The sequence below is a fragment of the Amphiura filiformis genome, chromosome 7, assembly GCF_039555335.1.
Source record: "Amphiura filiformis chromosome 7, Afil_fr2py, whole genome shotgun sequence".
Taxonomy (NCBI): domain Eukaryota; kingdom Metazoa; phylum Echinodermata; class Ophiuroidea; order Amphilepidida; family Amphiuridae; genus Amphiura; species Amphiura filiformis.
Window position 1 is genome coordinate 61,350,160 of NC_092634.1, and position 20,891 is coordinate 61,371,050.

The following is a 20,891-nucleotide window of genomic DNA, read 5'->3' on the forward strand; positions in this document are numbered from 1 at the left end:
TAGTTCCAACTGGAGATATCCCCAGTTTTCAAAAATCACTGGTTGGTGGGAAAAATATAACTCAACAAAGTTCCAGATTGGTGATAAAAATAATGCACCTAATCCCACTCTCACATACACCATTCAGTGGCGTGTCCAGGGGAGGGGCTTTTGGAGCTGAAGCCCCCTGCACTTTGTTAAAAATCATGTCAGATCAGCAGTTTTTTGGCAATTAGCCATTAAGCCCCCCACATAATTCTGAAAGCCCCTCTGAGCCCCCCCTAGGAACAGATCTTGGACACGCCGGTGCCACTAACCCACCCCAACACACATAATTTTTTTTAATCTGACATTTTTAAAAAGGTGAATTATAAGTTTTCAAAGCTGTAAGTGTGGTCTAATGAATATTTTTTTCAAAACCTAAATACAAAAAATTAAAATAATAACATAATAGCCAAAAATATCAAAACTGAGTAGTGCATAAGTGTTATATTTACGGACAAATTTTAAAAATAAAACTCAATTTTATGACTCTATAACTGCCTGCAAATGATGCAGTCTAGTGGTTATTTGCATAATAAACCAGTCCATGTATAATTATATCGACCATAAAATTTAGTCGCATGACTATATGAAATATACACAGCGAACAGCTGGATGGTATATCATCGTATGGGCTATTCAGATTGAAATCCTTACGCCCCTTATGGAACACATGACCTTCTAATCTTCTACAGAGTGTGTGAATTTCAAATGGAACAGCTCATTCAGGGTCGTCTGCTACAAAATGGGTTATTACAGTTGAAATCCATACGCCCCCTAGGTAAGACATGACCTTAATCTTTGCAAAGGGAGTGTGAATTTCAAATGGAGCCATCCATTCAGGGTCGTCTGCTACAAAATGAGTTATTCCAGTTGGAAATCCATACGCCCCCTATGGAACACATGACCTTTTAATCTTCTACACAGTGTTAATTTCAAATGGAGTTACCTGGATGGGTGACTCTACTTGAAATAAACACCCCCTGTGTGGGAGATTAATGTCATGTCTTTCACACAGGGTGTATGAATTTCAAATGGAACAGCCCATTGTTGTCAGCACACTGTTTACTGGTGTGTGCATTTTCGCTACTACTCCTGATTATAATCATGTTATAGCACTATTTGAATTATTTTTTTATTTATAAAAATATTATCCAAATTTAAAGCCAAATGAAACATATAGCCTTAGAATCCTAATCCTTCAGTTGGAACTAATTTACAATAAAAGTATAATTTTAATAGTACATACATGTACAGAATAAAACCTGCAACTTTGCACATTTTTTTAAACAATTGCAGTCACAAACTATCTAATTTGGGTGCACTGCAAAAACTTGGGTGTTAAAAGTAACACCGGTTGGAGTCCAACAACTTTTTTGCAGTGTTGTCAAATTTGAATATTTCGGCAATTTTGGGAAAAAAGAGGCAAACAAATGCATTTTCAGGGTGTTTTTTTTTTTTTGTATGCTGTGACATTCAAGCCTTATGACTTGTGCAAGTGTGATATTTTAGACACTGTAATATTGACAGCAAACAAAGTATGTTGTCTGTTCGATTTTATAACCAATTATTAAAAATAACATAACATATAGTGCGATTTGTTTTTAAAAAGTAATATCTTAGCCTATAATCTGAAAACTTAGACTTGTGTATAAATGAGCCAAATGTGCGGCCCCCAACTCAGCACAAAAGTTGGCAACCATGAGAGTTACCAAATCTTTCAAAGACCCCCTCCCTTTGCAATGATTTGTCATCAAATTTACCCCCCTTTTTCAATCAAAATTGAGGACAAAATTTGGCCAAACACAACCCCTTTTTTGTGGTTTTCAATGACTAGAATTTCAAACACCTCATTTCAATGACTAGAATTTCAAACACCCCTTTTCAATGACACTAAATATTGATATAAAATTACCGGATTTTGCGGACAGTCCAAATTAAATACCCCCTATTTTGCCAATTTCACGGTCCTCGCTGTTGGTAAAAATATTACCCCTGTTCTGCGCTATTTGGTAACTCTCATGGTTGTCAACTTTTGTGTTAAGTTGGGGGTCGGGGCCAAATGGTCTTGAGCAATATTTGTATTGATGATTTTTGAGTGTTGATTAGCCTCTCAAATGCCATATAATACAACAATAATATTTTAAACTTTTTATTAGTCAATAATCATAAAAAAACACACTGCAAAAACTCATTGGACTCCAACCAGTGTTACTTTTAACACCCAAGTTTTTGCAGTGCACCCAAATTAGATAGTTTGGGTGTTTTTTGATACCAACTCTGGCAACACTGGGTAGGGTATATGAAACATCAACACTGGTGGATATAAAATATCACAGCCATATAAATATCTATTACATATAATACCTATAGCACTATCAAGCAATATGAACCCAATGCTACAGAATATTACACAAGATATTTTTAGTGCACACTAAAACATGTGAATTACACAGGGTTCAATTTCAAAAAATATTAATGCAAAGGCAATTGAGATGGCGGGTAGGAGTCATATTTTTTGCAGTTCTAGCCACTAAAATCCGGGAGGGGGGGGGGGCACTCACATAAATGGTCTGTACGCATGCGTGACCAAAAAACAAGGGGTGTGTTTTTTTGGTCACGCATGCATACAGTATCATACTTCAGTGGCCCCCGGGATTAAAATAAATGTTGACATTTATATTGTGCCTTTCACATGTATCAAAGCACGCTTCAGCTGTCATTAGAATATGTCAGCTGCCATACAATGCCCAAGGCATGCTCATACCTTGGGGCAGTGCTCAATGGACAATATTCCTAACAGCTCCCCATTTCACCCCTGGGTAGAGAGAGGCAATTGAGGTAAAGTGCCTTCCTCAAATGCACAACACGATGGCACAGCCAGGGCTCGAGCTCGCAATCTTCTGATTGCGTGGTAAAGCCTGTACCGCTGTTCCCCCACAAACTAAAAGACCACAGTACAGTGTACTTCTTGAAGGGAGTCTCTGGCAATCACAACATTATCGCTCATTCTACAAAATCCGGTGCCAATAGCCTTTTTTCCATTCTTTGGTCCACAAAAACTTTGTGGAGCATTTAGGGCATCAAATATGTTGTTTTTTTGGTAGAACTCAACGAGATCTACATGGACATATATAGTTTTCCATACTTTAAATGCTTTCTTCAGCCTGATTAACCCTTGCAAAGGCTCAAAAATCGCTAAAAATGCGTTTCCACAGCTCAAGTGTCACATCTAACCCTGAATATTTTCTTTGAATAAATGCGATTTCTTTACATATTTGTTGTTTTTTAATTAGATAACGCACCATCATATTGTTTATCAACATTATTTTTTAGTGATTAAAATGTCTTTGTGTAATTCTAAAATAAATTGCACTTTCCACCAAAACGCTGTGAGCTACGTTACCCCTTTTTAACACACGTTATTGGAAAGAAGTAAAACAGAGGTATCAATGTAATTTGCTGTTTTTGAAAGGAAACACTCATAGGTTTTAAAATCACAGTAAAAATCGTGATGCTGTAGCATTTTTGGCATAGAAATGTTGTAAACATTGAAATTTCGACCGACCATGTTAAGATTGGTGAGCTACGTTACCAGGATTCTATAGTATGCACTTGTATTACATGTACTTCCTAATAATATGTGAAAGCTACCAGTGGTCGAACCCCATTTATATTAGAATTAACCGACATAACGTTCTAACGTTCGCAAATCACATTAAAAACCAGTGAACTACGTTACTGTGAGCTACGTTACACACTCATTTAAGCATCTTCAAAACTTCTATGAAATGGTGAAATCTGTTTTACATTTCACTCAAGTGATCTTTAATTTGCTTTTTGACCTTGGATTGAGTAAAACCAGCCCATTTTATAGTCGGTAACGTAGCTCACATTACATTGAGTTTTAGTGTTAAAAAACATCATGACTTCCTGAAAGAAAAATATGCAAGTGGTGTTGGCAATTTTTACATCTGAAAGTAGTGATACATTTACTTTTAAAAACACAAAAAGCAGGTCTTTTTGAACAACTTTAATTTTTTCAATTTTTTTAGTGGATTGGCACCGGATTTTGTAGAATGAGCGTTATGCGTTATATGTAAGAAAAATAATTATCAAGCATGAATCATGTGGTTTTATTTAAAAACAAAACTCATAGTGACCATAAAACAATATGCCTTATATGTTAGAAACATAATTATCAAGCACGAAATACATGGCTTTATATAAAACAAACTCATATTAATCATAAAAACGAATAAAAACAGTCAGCTCTCAACACGCGATATTCAAAAATTGTTGAGTGCAATGACGTCCCAGTAATACAATGAAGGCTGACGACAATTGAGCACAAATAACCATTATGTCATTGCAATTAGACAATTTAGGCGCTGGAATTTTTTTGGTGTCATAATGTTCAGGATTAGATAGTGCATCCATTAAAAAATAATTTTACCCAAATATAGTTTATTTTGAAAATAAGGATTTTTTTCCAAATGTTCAGATACTTTTTTGGCCCAGTATATTAGACGTCCACCAAATAAAGCCAAAATCGAGACCGAGATTGGCAAAAAAAATATGCAAGTAGTATATACTCACTTTCCTTTGAAGAAAGCAATGTAGAATATTGATGAGAAGAAATTCATGAACTGGAAGACAAACACTTTGAAGGTCAAGTTGTCTTCATATTCTGTCTGTGTTCTGTGCATCTCTGAAATAAATTATAATTTTAAATTCTAAATCAGTCAATCTGAAATGAAATAATTTTACATTAAAAAAATCAAACTGTCAATCAGTCAATTATTCAATCAACTGTAAAATCAATTAATCAAACAATCAATCAATCAACCAATCATCCAACCAACAATCAATCAAATCAAACAGCATCAGTCATACTAGCTATATGGAGTTAGCATATGAGCCTCAAGAAGAGATTCTTGTAGATCGGTATTCAGGTGGACTCAATAACTTACCCCAGTCATTTATAATCCCTCCTAACTTCTAATAAACCTGTCCTAGGGCCATAATGAGTACCAAATTGACCATAGCAGCGGTCAGGCCATACTAGCTATGGACTAGCATTATAGCCCTCAATAGATCATTCATGCAGAGTGGTATTCTACTACTTACCCCAGTAAATTAGAATCCCTGCTAACCTCTGATAAACTTGTCCCAGGGCCACAATGAGTACCAAATTGACCACAGCAGCGGTCAGGTCATATCAGGACTGAGCATTAGGCCTCAATAGGTTATGTGTAGAGTGGTATGCAGGTGGGACCATAAACTTACCCCAGTCATTTAGAATCCCTGCTAACCTCTGATACACCTGTCCTAAGGCCATAATGAGTACCAAGTTGACACAAGCACCAGTCATACTAGCAATAGACTGAGCATTAGGCCGTAGCAGGTCATTCTTGGAGAGTGGTATACTAATGAGTACCCTGTATAGGATGACTCCAAGCATAAATATGAGAACTAACACAACCTGTAAGAAAGAAAACCAAATACTATTACTAAATGGGCTATCAATTTAATGTCCACACTTCCTCTGTGGAAGAGTTGGCAAATATCTTCTACAGGGGTAGTATGAATTTCAAATGGAATTAGCATATTACCCCCGGTGGGGTCGCTCCCTGGCAGGGAGGGGCGCGTAGGACCATTACCACAAGTACAAATTACCCTCTTTTGCAGTCGATTTCAAGGACAAATCATGAAATTTTACACCCTTTTTTTTTAAGATTCCGAGGACGCATTTGCAATTGAGGCTTTTATGAATGTTTTTTTTCAGTAAGGGCATCACCAAATTCCCACGAATCTATGCTAAGGCTACGCACGAAATAGAACCGAGAACAATATAGATCACGGGATGAATACGAAGTAAAAAGAACACCAAATTTATTCCTGTGATTTATTTATCTGGCCAGCTATCCACAGGATCGGCAGAAAATATTAAACCCCCTTATGATCCCTTATTCTGCAATTTTGGTAATGATCGCGTGGTCAGTATTGCAAATTGAGTGACCCCACCAGGATATTACTAGACTATGCCATAGTCGAATTTTATTAAAAATATGTTATTATTAGTCATGATGAACCCATTTCGTTGAACTCAATATTATACTTATGTTTATTAAAATTAAAGTATTCAATAGTAAAATGGTCATAAAGAGTTAAAAATATCAGACGATTAGTGACAATAAAAGTAATTGAATGCAATTATCTTGCATAATTATAACGGTTCACTTTAATACTGAACAATTCTGATTTTGGAATCTACCAGTTTATTGATAGCGAACCCCGAAATTTCGACTATGAACTTTGAATTGTAAGCAGAACTTTACCCCCTGGACTTTGCTCTCTAAAAACACACTGTCAAGCATACTTGTTTATCAGTCCATTAACCACAAGTACGCTAGATGTTTGATGAGAGATTAACTTTCAGCGTCAACACAAAAGCGCCATAAATACCACAGACAGTTGTTTACCGTGTCGTTAATGTAATGGCGCGGGCCAAGACTATTTAAACCATAGCGAGGTATGGGCGACCAATCACAAGGCAGATCCATTTAAAGATGCATTACATCATGGCCAATTTTAGTTAGGCCAGAAATTGGCCTAACTCTCCATAGAGTCCCATGTTAAAAATCTTAACCGCAAGGCAATGTCAGTAGTCCACTTGGGAAGCTAACAAACAGAGGGAGTAGGGTGACTGATCAGATGTGAAAATCCATCAATTGTGCACACATTAATTAAATCAGAGTTTTAAGCTTAAATGCAATATCCAGAGTATGCACAATGGGCAAGTGGACTACGGGGTAGTCTAGGATTTTACCAACTCTATTTGACATTCACCCACCCTCTGGGTCAAAAATGTGAAATGTGACGCTTGGTCAAAAATGTGATTTTTGGTCAAACATGTGATATGGGGTATTAAAATGCGCGGAAATAAATCATCCATCCTTCTATGTTGAAAAAATTCTGAAAACAATTATCATTGTTCTATTAGAAGCTACAATAGGCGTAGTTATAATAGCTGTGTTACTTTTGTGCAGTCTTTAGATTAAGGGCGTGCCTTCCATAGGATTTCAACTGGGATAGCCCATTTCACTTACCATTCCACATAATACTCCAATACCAGTCAGCCATCTTCTTTTCCTGGTGTCTTCTGGGAAATATGGCTCTGTTATACCAGTAATGGCATTCTTCTCCATCATTGGCGCTCTGGCTGCAAACTGGGGACGAGGGCGCTCCTACATGAAGAGACGATAAAGAAATTAATGCAACAATGTCACAATTAAGTTTGGTAGACATGCAACAGCAACCCTGACCAGGCCTAAAACCAGGGTTTTTTTGTGTCGGGTGCAGATTTTACAAAATGCAGATCTTTCCAAGAGAAATCTTAATTCTGACCTTTACCCCCTCTGCAGTTGATTTTTGGAGACTATATTTTGGGAAAAAATCACAGAATTTACTTTATGATAAGGGGGGGATTTATCAAAAATTATCTGAAATCACTTCTCCTTCACAACAAGTCTGTCTGTCCCTTCTCACCACTATAATAAGCCAGTACCCATTTATACACCTGGGTGGAAAGACAATACGATAGCACCATTGCCACCACCTCCGATTATGAACCAGAGCTTGCACCTCTGTAGGACACTGTGTAATACACATGTTAAACCATTGTTTTAATTAACAAACTTCATTGAACATGTTTCAGATTTAAGAAATCAGAAAATGATTCTCTCTTTTTAAGAACTTGCCTCTTCTTCTTCAAAATCCATGACATCCCAGTGATGGGCCAGACTGGCTTGCTTCCGTTTCCAGTACTCCAGAAATGATACGGCTAAAAACAGTCAAAGGAAAAAAAACAAATAATTTTTTTTACAATATTATAATATAACAGTTCTACCTCCATCATCACATCTTTTGTTACCTTACGTGCCAGGATTAAGTTGAAATTACCCATGATTTTCCCACCTGCAGCAAAAACCTGCAAACCCTGTATTAAAGATATTCTATTTCTTACCGTACATTACTAGGCAGGCCCGTACGCAGAATTTCATTTGGGGGGTGCTGATTTTGAAAAAGTGGACTTTTGTTTCCAAGGGGAGGGCGATTTTGTGAAAAGTGGACTTTCTTCACAAAATTTGGACCTAAAAGCGTAAAAAACCTTATTTTTTAAAATCCCTATGCTCGCAAATTCTAAAATTTTGGAACTTTTTGTATACTTTTTCAAATTTGGGGGTGCCTCACCCCCGCACCCCCCCCCCCTCCCCCTGTGTACGAGCCTGTTACTAGGTGTTCAAATTACTTACCCCAAAATGACATGAACACAGCATAAAACACAGTGCCTGGGTTGTCAAATAGGTAGGTGATCTAAAACAAACAAACAGACAGACAGACAAAAACAGATGAATTACATTTTGTGTTCATAATGAGAATATAAGTTGTAATTTTAGTTCCTCGAGGGGGGTGCCTGCAAAGCGGCCAACAGGGCGCTTCGCCCATTGGACTGGTGGATTTTGTAATGTCAGAGAGGGGTTGTCATGGTCCCATACAAGTGCTATTGTAAAACTTTCAAACATATGAAGCTTACTTTGACTAAGTTAAAAGTTTGAGTCAGAGCAGTGGCGTAGCCAGCACTTTTTCAGAGGGTGGGCAAAGGGCAGAGGGAAGACAATTTTTATGGGGGAAAACTTTGACGAAAACGGTCAAACAGCATCCCACAGGGGGCAAGACTTCTCACATTTTGCTGCTTTTAATAATATGCATTAATTAGAGGCTACGGTGGCCGAGCGGAACGGGCTACGACTCATAATCGGAAGGTTGCGGTTCGAGCCCCGGCGACGCCATCGTGTTGTGCCCTTGAGTAAGGCACTTTATCTCGATTACTCCTCTCCACCCAGGTGTGAAATGGGGAGCTGTTATGAATACTGTCCATTGAGCGCCGCCAAAAAAATATGAGTATGCCTTGGGCATTGTATGGCAGCTGACATATTCTAACGACGGCGGAATAAATGTAAAGCGCTTTGGTACATGTTCACATGTGAAAGGCGCTATATAAATACCAACATTTATATAAATACCAACATTTTTATCAGAGCTCATTTTAATTTTTCCAAGAAATAAAAATAAACCCTAATTTTTGGACACCCTTTCAGCTTTCCACTTTGCTAACTCCGGCCTAATTGGAGTTAGCAGTGCCAATGCTGCCGTTACGAAAAAGGTAGATAGGGCTGCATCATATATGCACAATATGTTTGATGCATATTGTTCACCATTCTACTTCAACTGAACTTGTTGAAACATTTGGTGTGAAAAGCTCTAAAAGGTTTGGTTTTCATTTAAGGATGTCAAAATTGACTGGCAAAAAATGAGTGCAGTTTTTTTTACACCTTACCTGTGCTTGAAGACATATATCTGAGATATTCCAGAAAGTGCAGCCAATTGCTTCATCACAGAGAGGACACATTAGAAAGTCTCCCCCGCTCTCACATATCTGTCGACTAAGAATAAAATATATAGAAATAAAAAAGGTCACTAAAATACAAAAAAAAAAAAAAAACTGCATCTGTCTGACTATTCAATTTGAAAACCATACCCCTTTTAGGGCTGCCAATTTCCGTTTATAAATGGTAAAAATAAGCAGCTGTATTATATTCTTTTTTTATTCTGGCCAAAAAATTAAACTACTAGAGGTCCAAAATAAGTCAACAATGCTTGATAACAAAGGCTGGACCCTATACCTTTGTTCCATAACCATTAGGGTATAGGACATTTTTTGTTTTTCATATAGCCCCCGAATGAAATGTATTTAATTATGTTTGTACTCACTCAGGTAGCATTGTGTGTGAATTTTACATCCGAACTAGAGGCTATTCTTTTTTATGGGCATTTTAGTGTCTAAAATGGCCCAAAATGAGGGTTTTTCAATATTGCCATCCATTTCTAATCGTCACCCCCATAGGCTTTACATGTAAAATAAAAAGGCTCGTAAAAATATAATAGCCTCTATAGTTCGATGTAAAATTCACACCAAATGCTTTTTGAGTGATTACAAAGATAATTAAATACTTTTCATTCGGGGGCTATGTGGAATTTTTTTAAATGTATTCCTTGTACAATGACATTTCACAATAAAATGTCCATTGGAAACAAAGGTGCCTACACTGCCAAAACGTAGGTTAAAATGTTTAACCAACAGGATTACCAGGTGAACCACACAAATGTTGGTTAAAATTTTAACCAACAAGTTTAAACTTTTTAACCCATGTCATTAGAAGTTGTTGTTTAAAAATTTTACCAATAATTATGTGGTTCACCTGGTAATCCTGTTGGTTAAAAATTGTAACCCACATTTTGGCAGTGTATAAACAATTTGGAAATTATTAAAATAAAGTGCACACTAAATTTGAAAAGTGCACACCTTATTTTTACTTGACTTTTAAACTATTAAAATATGGACAGTTCAGCCAAAATATGGTGTGCATGTTTCAAATTTAGTGGGCACTTTTTAAAAATAATTTCAGATTGTTTTAAAAGGGACCAGCCTTTGTTATCAATGTTGACTTGTTTTGGACCTCCAATAGTTTTTTTTTACAATAGATGTTGGTAAGAGCACCCTTCCCACACAAAACCCCTATTATACACACCACATCGACTTCAAGGCACTTACACTCAGGTTCATAGGCGAAGATGGGAGTTACACTAGAGGAACACTGGCACTCTCATAATAGGTACTGAGAAGCCCCCCTCCTCCAGACCAATCCCTAGGTACTCCCACACACTACATTGACTTCAAAGTACTTATGCTGGTTCATAGGTGAACATTGTAACTACATTCACACCATAGAAGAACACCAGTGGCGTGTCCAGGGGGGCTTTGGGTGCTGAAGCCCCCCTGCACTTTGTTAAAAATCATGTAAAATCAGCCGTTTTTGGTGATTTTTAGCCATTACCCCCCCCCCCCGCCCCCCCCCGCATAACTCTGAAAGCCCCTCTGAGCCCCTGCAGGAAAAGATCCTGGACACGCCAGTGAACCCTAAACCATTTTACACCCTGACGTGGCAGTGATGACGTCACTCACGTCAGTGCCCATTTGATTGGGCGCAGCTACAAATCGCTAGTGCTCGCTCAAAGTGCTGGTGCACACGCTTAAAGATGCTGCATAAATGTGCACATGAAAAAACTGCCTCAACACTTTGAGGTCATTGCCACTTCAAGATGGAAAATGGTATAGCACTACAACAATGCTGATAAGAGCCCCCCTCCCCAAACACCTCTACTCCTCTACGCACTGACTTCAAGGTACTTACGCTGGTTCATAGGAGAACATTGTAGCTACACCATAGAGGAACACTAGCACTCCAATAATAGATGCTGGTAAGAGCCAACCTGTGTAAAATCCTGAGAGATTGACAAAAACAAATTTGAAAATAACTATTTCAATCACCCAAGAAAGGCAACAATTAGGCCTACAGCATGATAGTGTATATCTTTTGCTAAATATTGAATGGAAAAATCAATTTTATTTTTTGCTATCTTGAGTAGATAGCAAGCTTCTTATGATAGAACATCCCTTGGCCTAAAAAAAAATTGTTCGATTGGCGTACCCCGACCGACCCTAAAAATAGGCCCAACCGTAGACTTTTTTCTTATTTTTTGCAAAAATGGATAAAAAATAAAAAAGATTGAAATTAAAAAAAAAGAAGAAAAATTCATGATTTTCAGCTCAAAATGTGTGTAATTTTTTTTTTTAATTGCCGACCGACCTACCCTAATTTTTTTCATGTTACGCCAATCAAACAATTTTTTTAGGCCTTGGAGGTTTCCAAATAAGTTTGTATGAAAATACCAAAATAAATTGTCTTAATGGTCATGCACCATAGTATACACCACCATCCTCCCTATACACTGTAAAAAGGGTGTCTTGCAAATAAACACGTCTTAAATTTGACGTGTCTTTATCTGGTATCTTTTCCCAAGACACGTCAAACCACATAGCGTCTTCTCCCTAGACATGTCTTAATTACACATATATTATTCTGTGTCATGACTCATCATAGCAAACATGTCTTGACAGAAGACACAACACACATGTTCATTTGGAGACGCGTCTTGGACCAAGTTGCCAGTCCTACTTGATGCCTGAGATCAAGACACTAAATAAGACATGTCTATCTTTAGACATGTTGTAGAACACGTCTTAAAACCAGTGTGTCTTTAATGGAGACATATCACACGCGACCAATTGGAGACGCGTCTTGGAAGAAGTTACCAGTCCAACTTGACGCATGGATTAATGTTGTAGAACACGTCTTAAAACCAATGTGTCTTGAATGGAGACATATCACACGCGACCAATTGGAGACGCGTCTTGGAAGAAGTTACCAGTCCAACTTGTCGCATGGATTAATGTTGTAGAACACGTCTTAAAACCAGTGTGTCTTGAATGGAGACATATCACACGCGACCAATTGGAGACGCGTCTTGGAAGAAGTTACCAGTCCAACTTGACGCATGGATTAATGTTGTAGAACACGTCTTAAAACCAGTGTGTCTTGAATGGAGACATATCACACGCGACCAATTGGAGACGCGTCTTGGAAGAAGTTACCAGTCCAACTTGACGCATGGATTAATGTTGTAGAACACGTCTTAAAACCAGTGTGTCTTGAATGGAGACATATCACACGCGACCAATTGGAGACGCGTCTTGGAAGAAGTTACCAGTCCAACTTGACGCATGGATTAATGTTGTAGAACACGTCTTAAAACCAGTGTGTCTTGAATGGAGACATATCACACGCGACCAATTGGAGACGCGTCTTGGAATAAGTTACCAGTCCAACAATATAGGTTATCACACCAATTTTGGTACAAATTTGGTAACAATTGGGTAACAAATAATTATTGTGAAGAGTACTAGTGTTTGGAGGACCTCCTCTAAATCCTAAATATTATACTAAGTTGAAATAATAGGAAACAAAACCATGGATGATAAAATGCAGGGCAAACGCTTTTTAACACCACGGATTATATATTTTTAAAGAAATACACAAGAATTTTCGGCACTTTCTTTTTTAAGACCATACTTTTAAAGATAACTTTTAAAGTACGTGTCACCATGCTATCAATACACTTGATGGCTATTCAACACCACGGTGATGATGAGTCGTAGTGTTCCTCTCTTAGCGCGAAGCGGGCAAGAGATGATACATAAGCTAAGACATGTCTTTTTGCAAAAGATATGTCTTTGGCAAAGACATGTCTTTGGCAAAGACATGATCTACCCAAGACATGTCTCTGTAATTACATGTCTCAAAACTGGCTTCACAAGACCTGTTTTGGATACAAACGTGTCTTATACAAGTGGTGTCTTGAATGAAGACACTATATACCCAAGACATGTCTCTGTAATTACATGTCTCAAAACCGGCTTCATAAGACCTGTCTTGAATATAAACGCGTCTCAAAACCGGCTTCATGAGACCTGTCTTGTTTTGTGTCTTTTGCCAAGACACCATTTTTACAGTGTACACACACACCCCCCTCACACCAAAAGACCATTAATTTTATCGGTTTTAATTCAAGAAATTGGATGAACCCAATTAATGCTTATTATTTTGTCTGCCATCTTCCGACAGCAAGGTGTATTCCAAAAGGTGTGAAAAATACCAAAATAAACTTTCTTGTTCACCCCTTTTTGAGAAATTGAAGAAGACAACAAACCTAGTTTGTGTTTAGTCTAACTTTAAGAAATCCAAGACTGACTATTCCTTAGCCTGGATCTTTTAGCAGGTTCTGTTCATTCCCTTCTCTTTTTCCAACTTTTTTTCCCTCTAATTTTGGAGCCCAAAATTTGGGGGCCCTGGGCCATCTGGCCCAATGGTGAATCCAGCCCTGTGCTTGAATAAATAAAATCGGTCAAATGTCTAAATAAATTTACCCCTTGTGGTTTACAGGATTATGACGAATTTTGGCATCAGATAGCGGATTTTACACACAAAAAAATTCGGTCTTATTGCTTTGTTTCATCGTTTATAATAAGCCCCCAAAATGACCGACAAAAATGACGGGGGAAATAATAAGGTAGAATAAAGTACATGTACATGTATCATACATCATGTTCATCATATCTGTACATAATAGTCCTGCACTAATTTAATACATCCAACAGATGTTGACTTTCAAATATTGGTTATATTTGCTTGGTAATCTGTCAATGGAATCAGGTCATTAGGTTTAGTTGAGCAAATGGATTTTTGAATGTTGTAATTATTGAAATGGTTTGGTATAGCAATTTATGATTTGCTCAAGGAGTACTTAAATACCCTGTGAAAGACTAAGTCTGAAGTGCTTTAATTACAGTTAAATCTAATAGTGTTTTTTTAGGGGGGTAAACAAATTCCATATTGACTGCTGGAACTATGAAATCTTTATCCATATTATGCAACTGATTTGACAGTGAGCAATTTGGATATAAAATTGGATCGACTGAGCCCATGTTTATTGGTTGAGCTATTGGACGAAACATAGTCGAGTCTAATATTTTAAAACTCACAGCGAGACCAATAAATATTGGGCGTAAAGCATCCAATTTTATCATTATTATGTTTTGAATCCAATATTTTCACACACTTGGATTCATCAAAACATAATAGCCTAATACTCAAATCAGGACCCATGGTTAGGGATTTTTTTCTCAAATGAGTTCCCCATGTTCAACAATTTGACCACTTTTTCTCAAATCATAATAATTAAATGACAGTTCCTGCGTTTTATTAAAAATCTCGGATTTTGACTGTAACTACAGCACCTAGAGTCTTGATTTTTGCTGGGTATGTTAGTTTTTAATAACGTACATTATGATTGTGTAAAAAAAATTGAAAAAAATTGAGGGCACCCTGCTCAGCAAATGTTACAATATGGCTTTAAGTCTCAATATATAAGAAGAAGTCATATTACATTGTATGTTTACTTTAATTTTTGAGTGAAAACTAACAAAAAAAAAATGTTAATGCCCCCTTTTACAGGCAAGCCAAATTTCCCCACAAAAGGTCCTTATTTTGGAAGGCCTGCAACCCCCCCCCCCTTGACAAAATCTGGTTACAAGCATGTACAAAAACCAGAACAGTACAACATTCAACTACATAGTCACCCCTACACATGTAATTTGAACAAAATATATAGATCTGCAAAACATTGTGGTTTTTTTTTTGCATGATATATTTGTAATGCAAGGTTGCACACATATAGACCTATAAATATTACACTATTTTGTGTAAAATCAATAGTTGTCACTTCCATACACAGAGTCTGATTTTTGCAAATCATGTGATTATTTTTTTTTCAACCATAAATTATACAGGACCATGATTAATGGCCTATTCAGTAATTTGCCCAGCGATTCAGAAAATCGTAAAAATCAATCAAATCCAGCATTTTTGCACCTTTGTTAATATAATAACAGGCCCCTAACCAGGGGGGCTGTGGCGCCCCCCCCCCCCCCCAAATGCCCAAAAATGTTGGAAAAAAGTCCACTTTTTCAAAATCTGCCACCCCCCCCTAGTCAAAAAGGTTCAAATTTTGAAACAAAAGGTCCACTTTTTCAAAATCAGACCCCCAAATAAATCCTGGTTACAGGTCTGTATACTAACGCAGCCTGCTAGTAGTAGTGGTTAAGCCAAAAGCTGTATATTATATTAAAGACAAAATTGGAAATTTTACACCAAATTGTAATATCTCTATTGAGTAGAGAAATTAGATACATGCATTAGAATATATGGCTTCAACTTTGTTAATACCATTGGTTTTTTTTGTTTTGGTTTTTTCATTTCAAAAATACCTAATGACAATTTTAATACACACAATTTTTTTACGCTTTCGCTGGGATCACTGAATGGGCTTTTAAATGGTATCTTCCCATGGATTTTATTTATTGGTCCATGTTTACAATACATTAGGCTAAAAAGAAATAATGCTATGTCTCAAAGCCATTGGTACATTTCAAAAACGAATGAGGAATGAGGTTTGTTTAAAGAATTTTTTTTTTTTTTTTGAAGATTTTTTGAAACTTAATTTTGAGTTAAGATGTCATTTACGAGTGTTCAAAAGTACACTGCATAAAATTGTGGTAGATTTACACAATCGAAGTACAAGTTCTATACCTAAACAATGCAAGTATCGATCAAGTAACTTTTCTTCCAAATTTGTTACAGAATTTCATGATTTTACGGCAAGAAACTGAAAAAAAAAAGGAAATAAAAAAATTAATTTGCTGACATGGATGCACTAAGAATAACAAATGCGCGTGTGGGCTTTGAGACATGACAATTTTTTTAGCCTAAATTGTTTTACGACATAATTTGTGATATGCGATACACAATATTTGAGAATCTAAATTAATATTAGTACCACTGCAGGAACACATATGGTAATGTGTTTAAATACTTTGTTCTGGATGAGCATTGCAAGCTGTCACTATCACATGCCCTGGGATATATTTTAATTTTACACTATGATGATGAATATTCAAAATATTTATGCTTTTAATGGCTGCAGGTGTGTTGATTTTAGAGCGGTGAAACCTATTATTACCATAGAGTCATTTCAAGTGCACGTGCAATGCTTATACTAATCACTCGGGCTAAATACATTTTTGTTATTATTGAAATACTTGTGACATGCCTGAATTATTTTATAATGGGATTTTACAACCAGTGTTAGAAATATGCCTCAAAAAGTTACAGGCCAGTCGGGCCTGTAACTAAAAAGTTACCGGCCAGCCGGGCCTGCAACTACACTGCCAGTCGGAAAAGTTACCGACCAAGCCAAAAGGTTACAGGCCAATGGCCGGCTGACCGGCCCTATTTCGAACGCTGTTTACAACCCATTTACACCTACTGTGTAGGTTTGGTTGTTATTTTCACCATCATTACTAATTGATTTATACTTGAAAGCAGGGCCATCGCTAGAGGGGGGTATGGGGGTGTGACACCCCCCTCCCCAATACACAATTTTTGTCGTCAAAAACTGACTGTTGTTGTCAAAACCATGTGATTGTCGGCAAATGTAGTCAAAGCTATGTGATTGTCGGCAAATTGCAAGAGTATATGTGACAAGATCAAGGGGAATGAGATAACCAGGGACATCTTAATTAATGACATTTTTGGCACTTTTAGCCATAGGAGTGAGTTGTTTCTACAACCGGGAACATCTCCTGTCGTCAGATGTCCCCGTTTGGTGAGTTTTAAACCAGCAAATAACCCCATTCCTCAGTGTTTATAAGCCCCCCCCCCCACATACCCCTACTAGCATCAACACCCGGGGGGTACTCAAGTTTGATTTTGGGATGTGAATGGGGTGTGCCGCTGAGAAATTGAAGGTGGACACATAAATATACCAATTTTTCAAGAAATTTGGACTCATCGATATACCAAAAGTCAAAATTTTCAGCCAAATGTAACCCAAATTGTCTTAGTTTTTACAAATCTTCCCACATTTTTTGGCTAGATTGAGGCAAAATTGGGCTGTTTTTCAAAAATATTTTGAAAAAAAGGACCCATTCATATACCAAAATTGGCTTAGAAAAAGGGGTTATTGATATACCAAAAGGCTGATATTTGCGGCACGTCCCCGTTTGGTCATTTGTACTAAGTACCCTCCTGGCATCAATGACACAAACACATATGGCCACGCGTTTTGAACTCGCCACCCAAAAATGGTGGTTTTGTTACACTTTTCCAAATGGAGACTCGTTCAAATTGTTATATCTCTGCTTAAACAAAAGGTATTGTAGTGTGTTTGGTGTCATTTTGTAGCTAAACGAGTGCCCTAACAGACCTCCAAAGGAGAATTGTTTATCAACTAAGATAGTGGAGTTGTTTGAGTTCAGATTGGCCGAGGTGGTTGTTGAGGCGGTGGCGGTATGTACAAAGTCTATGAGAAATAAAGATTTTGTGTGTACGCGTTGAATCAACTGATCATATCTTTGCATCCATATGGGCTACAGACATGGTTAAGAGCTCTTTTTTGAAAGATTATTAATTCTGCTAATTGTTTTTAATCATTTTGAACTCTTTATGATTGGTTTAGTCTATAAAATACAAACTTTTACGGACAAAACTACCTGTTTTCATATTAAACACTGTAGTAAGCAATGCAGATGTCTTCAAAATCTAAAAGTTGCAGTAAATTAAAATTACTTATCCTATCATAGTCAAAGTATACATTTTCTGAGAGGAAATTTGATGAGGAATCTAAATATGGACTTACTTTTTCTGTATGGGTTAAGGGTAAAATGTTTCAGTTCAAAATATGTTGAATTGTAAAAAAAATTGAACATATTTTGGGACACTCTGTATTCCGAGATTACCAAACAACTGTGATTTTTTTTCTTCCAAAGTCAGTAGGCTCCCCCTAACCTCGAACCAAATCAATATTGTTTACTTTCAGTTTATAACTGCAAGTTAGTAATAAGCAATGCATTTAAGTGACCCATTTTTTATTTGGAATTTTTTTATTCCACCCTGTATAACTTCAAGGACACCCTGTACAATGAGTTGAAATGTGTTTATTTAAATTGCTTTTGCCTTCAGCTTTCCAAAAATGTATACTTTTGCTTGTTTAGGGTTGATAGTTATGGAGATATTCTAATTTGAAACTTGAAAGTGTAAAAATTCATAATATTTGTGATGTAACGCTAAGGGTGGCGAGTTCAAAACACATGGCCATATACAGTGAAGGTATAGCTTACCTAGCCAGGCGAAATATATTCCAATTTTCTCTCCAAAATACTCTCTGATGTGATCCAGCGGTTGGTATTTATACCACACGCCCCATCTTGCCCAGTATTTCTTCAATACTTGTCTCTTGTTCAGATCCTCATCCTGTACATTGGGTGGTATTACATCTGGTCCCTGAAGTAAAAAAACAAAACAAAATCAAGTGGGTTAATAACTTACACGATGGGTAAAATGTGTTCACATCAATTTTGGAAGTATCTACATGCATTAGGGTGTGAGAGGCATCAGACAAAAAAGTGGAAAATTACTAAAAAAAGCTAAAACAACAGCGTAAAATCAGGGTAAGATTGCCAAATATGGGCTGAAAATAAAAGAAAACACATAAATTTCGGCACACCCCTGCTACATGAACCTAATTTATTTATTTCGATTTTTTATACTTAAAGGAGTATTTTGTGATTCTAGCATTTTCTTTTTAAGATATTTTTCAATCAATATCCACAAAATATGCTTATTCCCAAAATTTCAGTTGATTCCGATTTTACGTTCGTGAGTTATGCATGATTATGTGTATTGCACTGCTTCATCTATCACATATTATACTTATAGATGCATTGGTTTTCCATACATTTATAATATATGAGGTAAACATAAGTTCATAATATCCGATACTGATATCAGTAGCGTTACTAGAGGGCAAGGGGGGAGGCAACATGCCCCGGGCGCTACCACTAGGGGGCGCCAAATCGGCTTCACTTAAAAAAATATTGAACCTACCATTTGGCATGCATGAGCATGATTGCAATTTAAAATACACCCCAGCGTCTAAGATATTCTTGGGTGGGGATAGGGGCGCCAATTTTGTTTCTTGCCCCGGGCGCTACCAACCCTAGTTACGCCACTGACTGATATATTGCACATATCGGGCTGATACGATATCCAGTACAATTATTGGTTGAGCCCTACCTACCCCCCTATGGAAGATATGATGTTAATCTTCCACACAGGGAATATTAATTTCAAATAGGTTACTTGAATGAGCGACTCCATTTAAAATCTACACCCCCTGTGTGGGAGATTAAGGCCATGTCTTCCACAGAGGATGTATGGATTTCAACTGGAATAGCCCAATTCATCATACTCACATCATGTAGTGGATAAGCTGCCTGAAATATATCTTCTTCTAGTAATCTATCGATGCCGACTTCTGCCCGTTTCCGCTTACCGTATGTTGTACTGGCTAAGATTTCATGGACTACTCTAGTGCGGTCGGTATTTGAGAAGAAAGTGTCTTTGTTTTCACTACCTAAAAATCTAAGGATAGGATAAAGTAAACAATTAAATAGGATTAGGCTAATGATCATTGTTTCCTGTTTCATACATTTTGATCTACAATCCTGCGCAAAAAGATTGGGACAGATTGTTTATTTCATGCATCCCTGCTCCCCAATTATACAATGTTGAAAGCAGAAAAATAGTAAAAGGTGTTTGCGCTTAATTGTCTGCGCCAACATCAGGGGCGTGCCCAGAAACCGGGACCCAGAGGGAATGAAGTCTGAACGAAAAAGGTGTAAATGTTAAACATGGGCGCGTCATCGCCGCAGAGACGCGCTTATGCGCGACAGGGGGTGTCTGAGGGGTATGTGCCCCCCCTCAGAATTAGAAAATTTTTGAAAGTGAAAGCCCCAATGGAGCTTGCAACATTTTTACACATTTATTGGTTATTTTCGGAGCATTATATTTTAACAGATTTCCAAATGAGCCGCGAATTTTAGTTTTATATGAACACGCATGATCAATAAAGGTCCGTTCATACTACCACCGCATTTATGATGCGTTGCTTTGCGATGCCGATATATTGATTACTTTTCGCCGCAACTCAACGCAACTCGTCACATTTCCAAGTTTAAATGTATTTAACTTTATTGCGATATAATGCAGTACTTAGTTTCCAGTACGATGCAGTGCGGCATCGCAACGCATCGCAAAGCAACGCATTGCAAATGCGGTGGTAGTATGAACGGACCTTAACTCGCAATCAAAGCCTAAAATGAGGGCATTTGATGCAACATTTTTACATTATTATTGGTTATTTTGGAACATAGGCCTACTACATGTATA

The 20,891-nt window shown here is 37.2% G+C and overlaps 1 protein-coding gene and 1 non-coding gene across 2 annotated transcripts in view; one reads left to right on the forward strand and one right to left on the reverse strand.

Annotated features, from left to right (window-relative positions):
- LOC140157434 (anoctamin-7-like) overlaps window positions 1–20,891 on the reverse strand; it is a 77,324-nt gene that overhangs the window by 23,294 nt on the left and 33,139 nt on the right. The window contains 9 exon segments of the mRNA XM_072180633.1: window positions 4,621–4,732; window positions 5,311–5,506; window positions 7,134–7,271; window positions 7,785–7,867; window positions 8,340–8,400; window positions 9,425–9,530; window positions 11,340–11,430; window positions 18,782–18,944; window positions 19,916–20,084. Coding sequence (XP_072036734.1) covers window positions 4,621–4,732; window positions 5,311–5,506; window positions 7,134–7,271; window positions 7,785–7,867; window positions 8,340–8,400; window positions 9,425–9,530; window positions 11,340–11,430; window positions 18,782–18,944; window positions 19,916–20,084 — 1,119 coding nt within the window.
- Window positions 13,109–13,319, forward strand: LOC140158068 (small nucleolar RNA U3). Its single transcript, XR_011859712.1, has one exon. It is a non-coding gene; the product is annotated as a small nucleolar RNA U3 (small nucleolar RNA).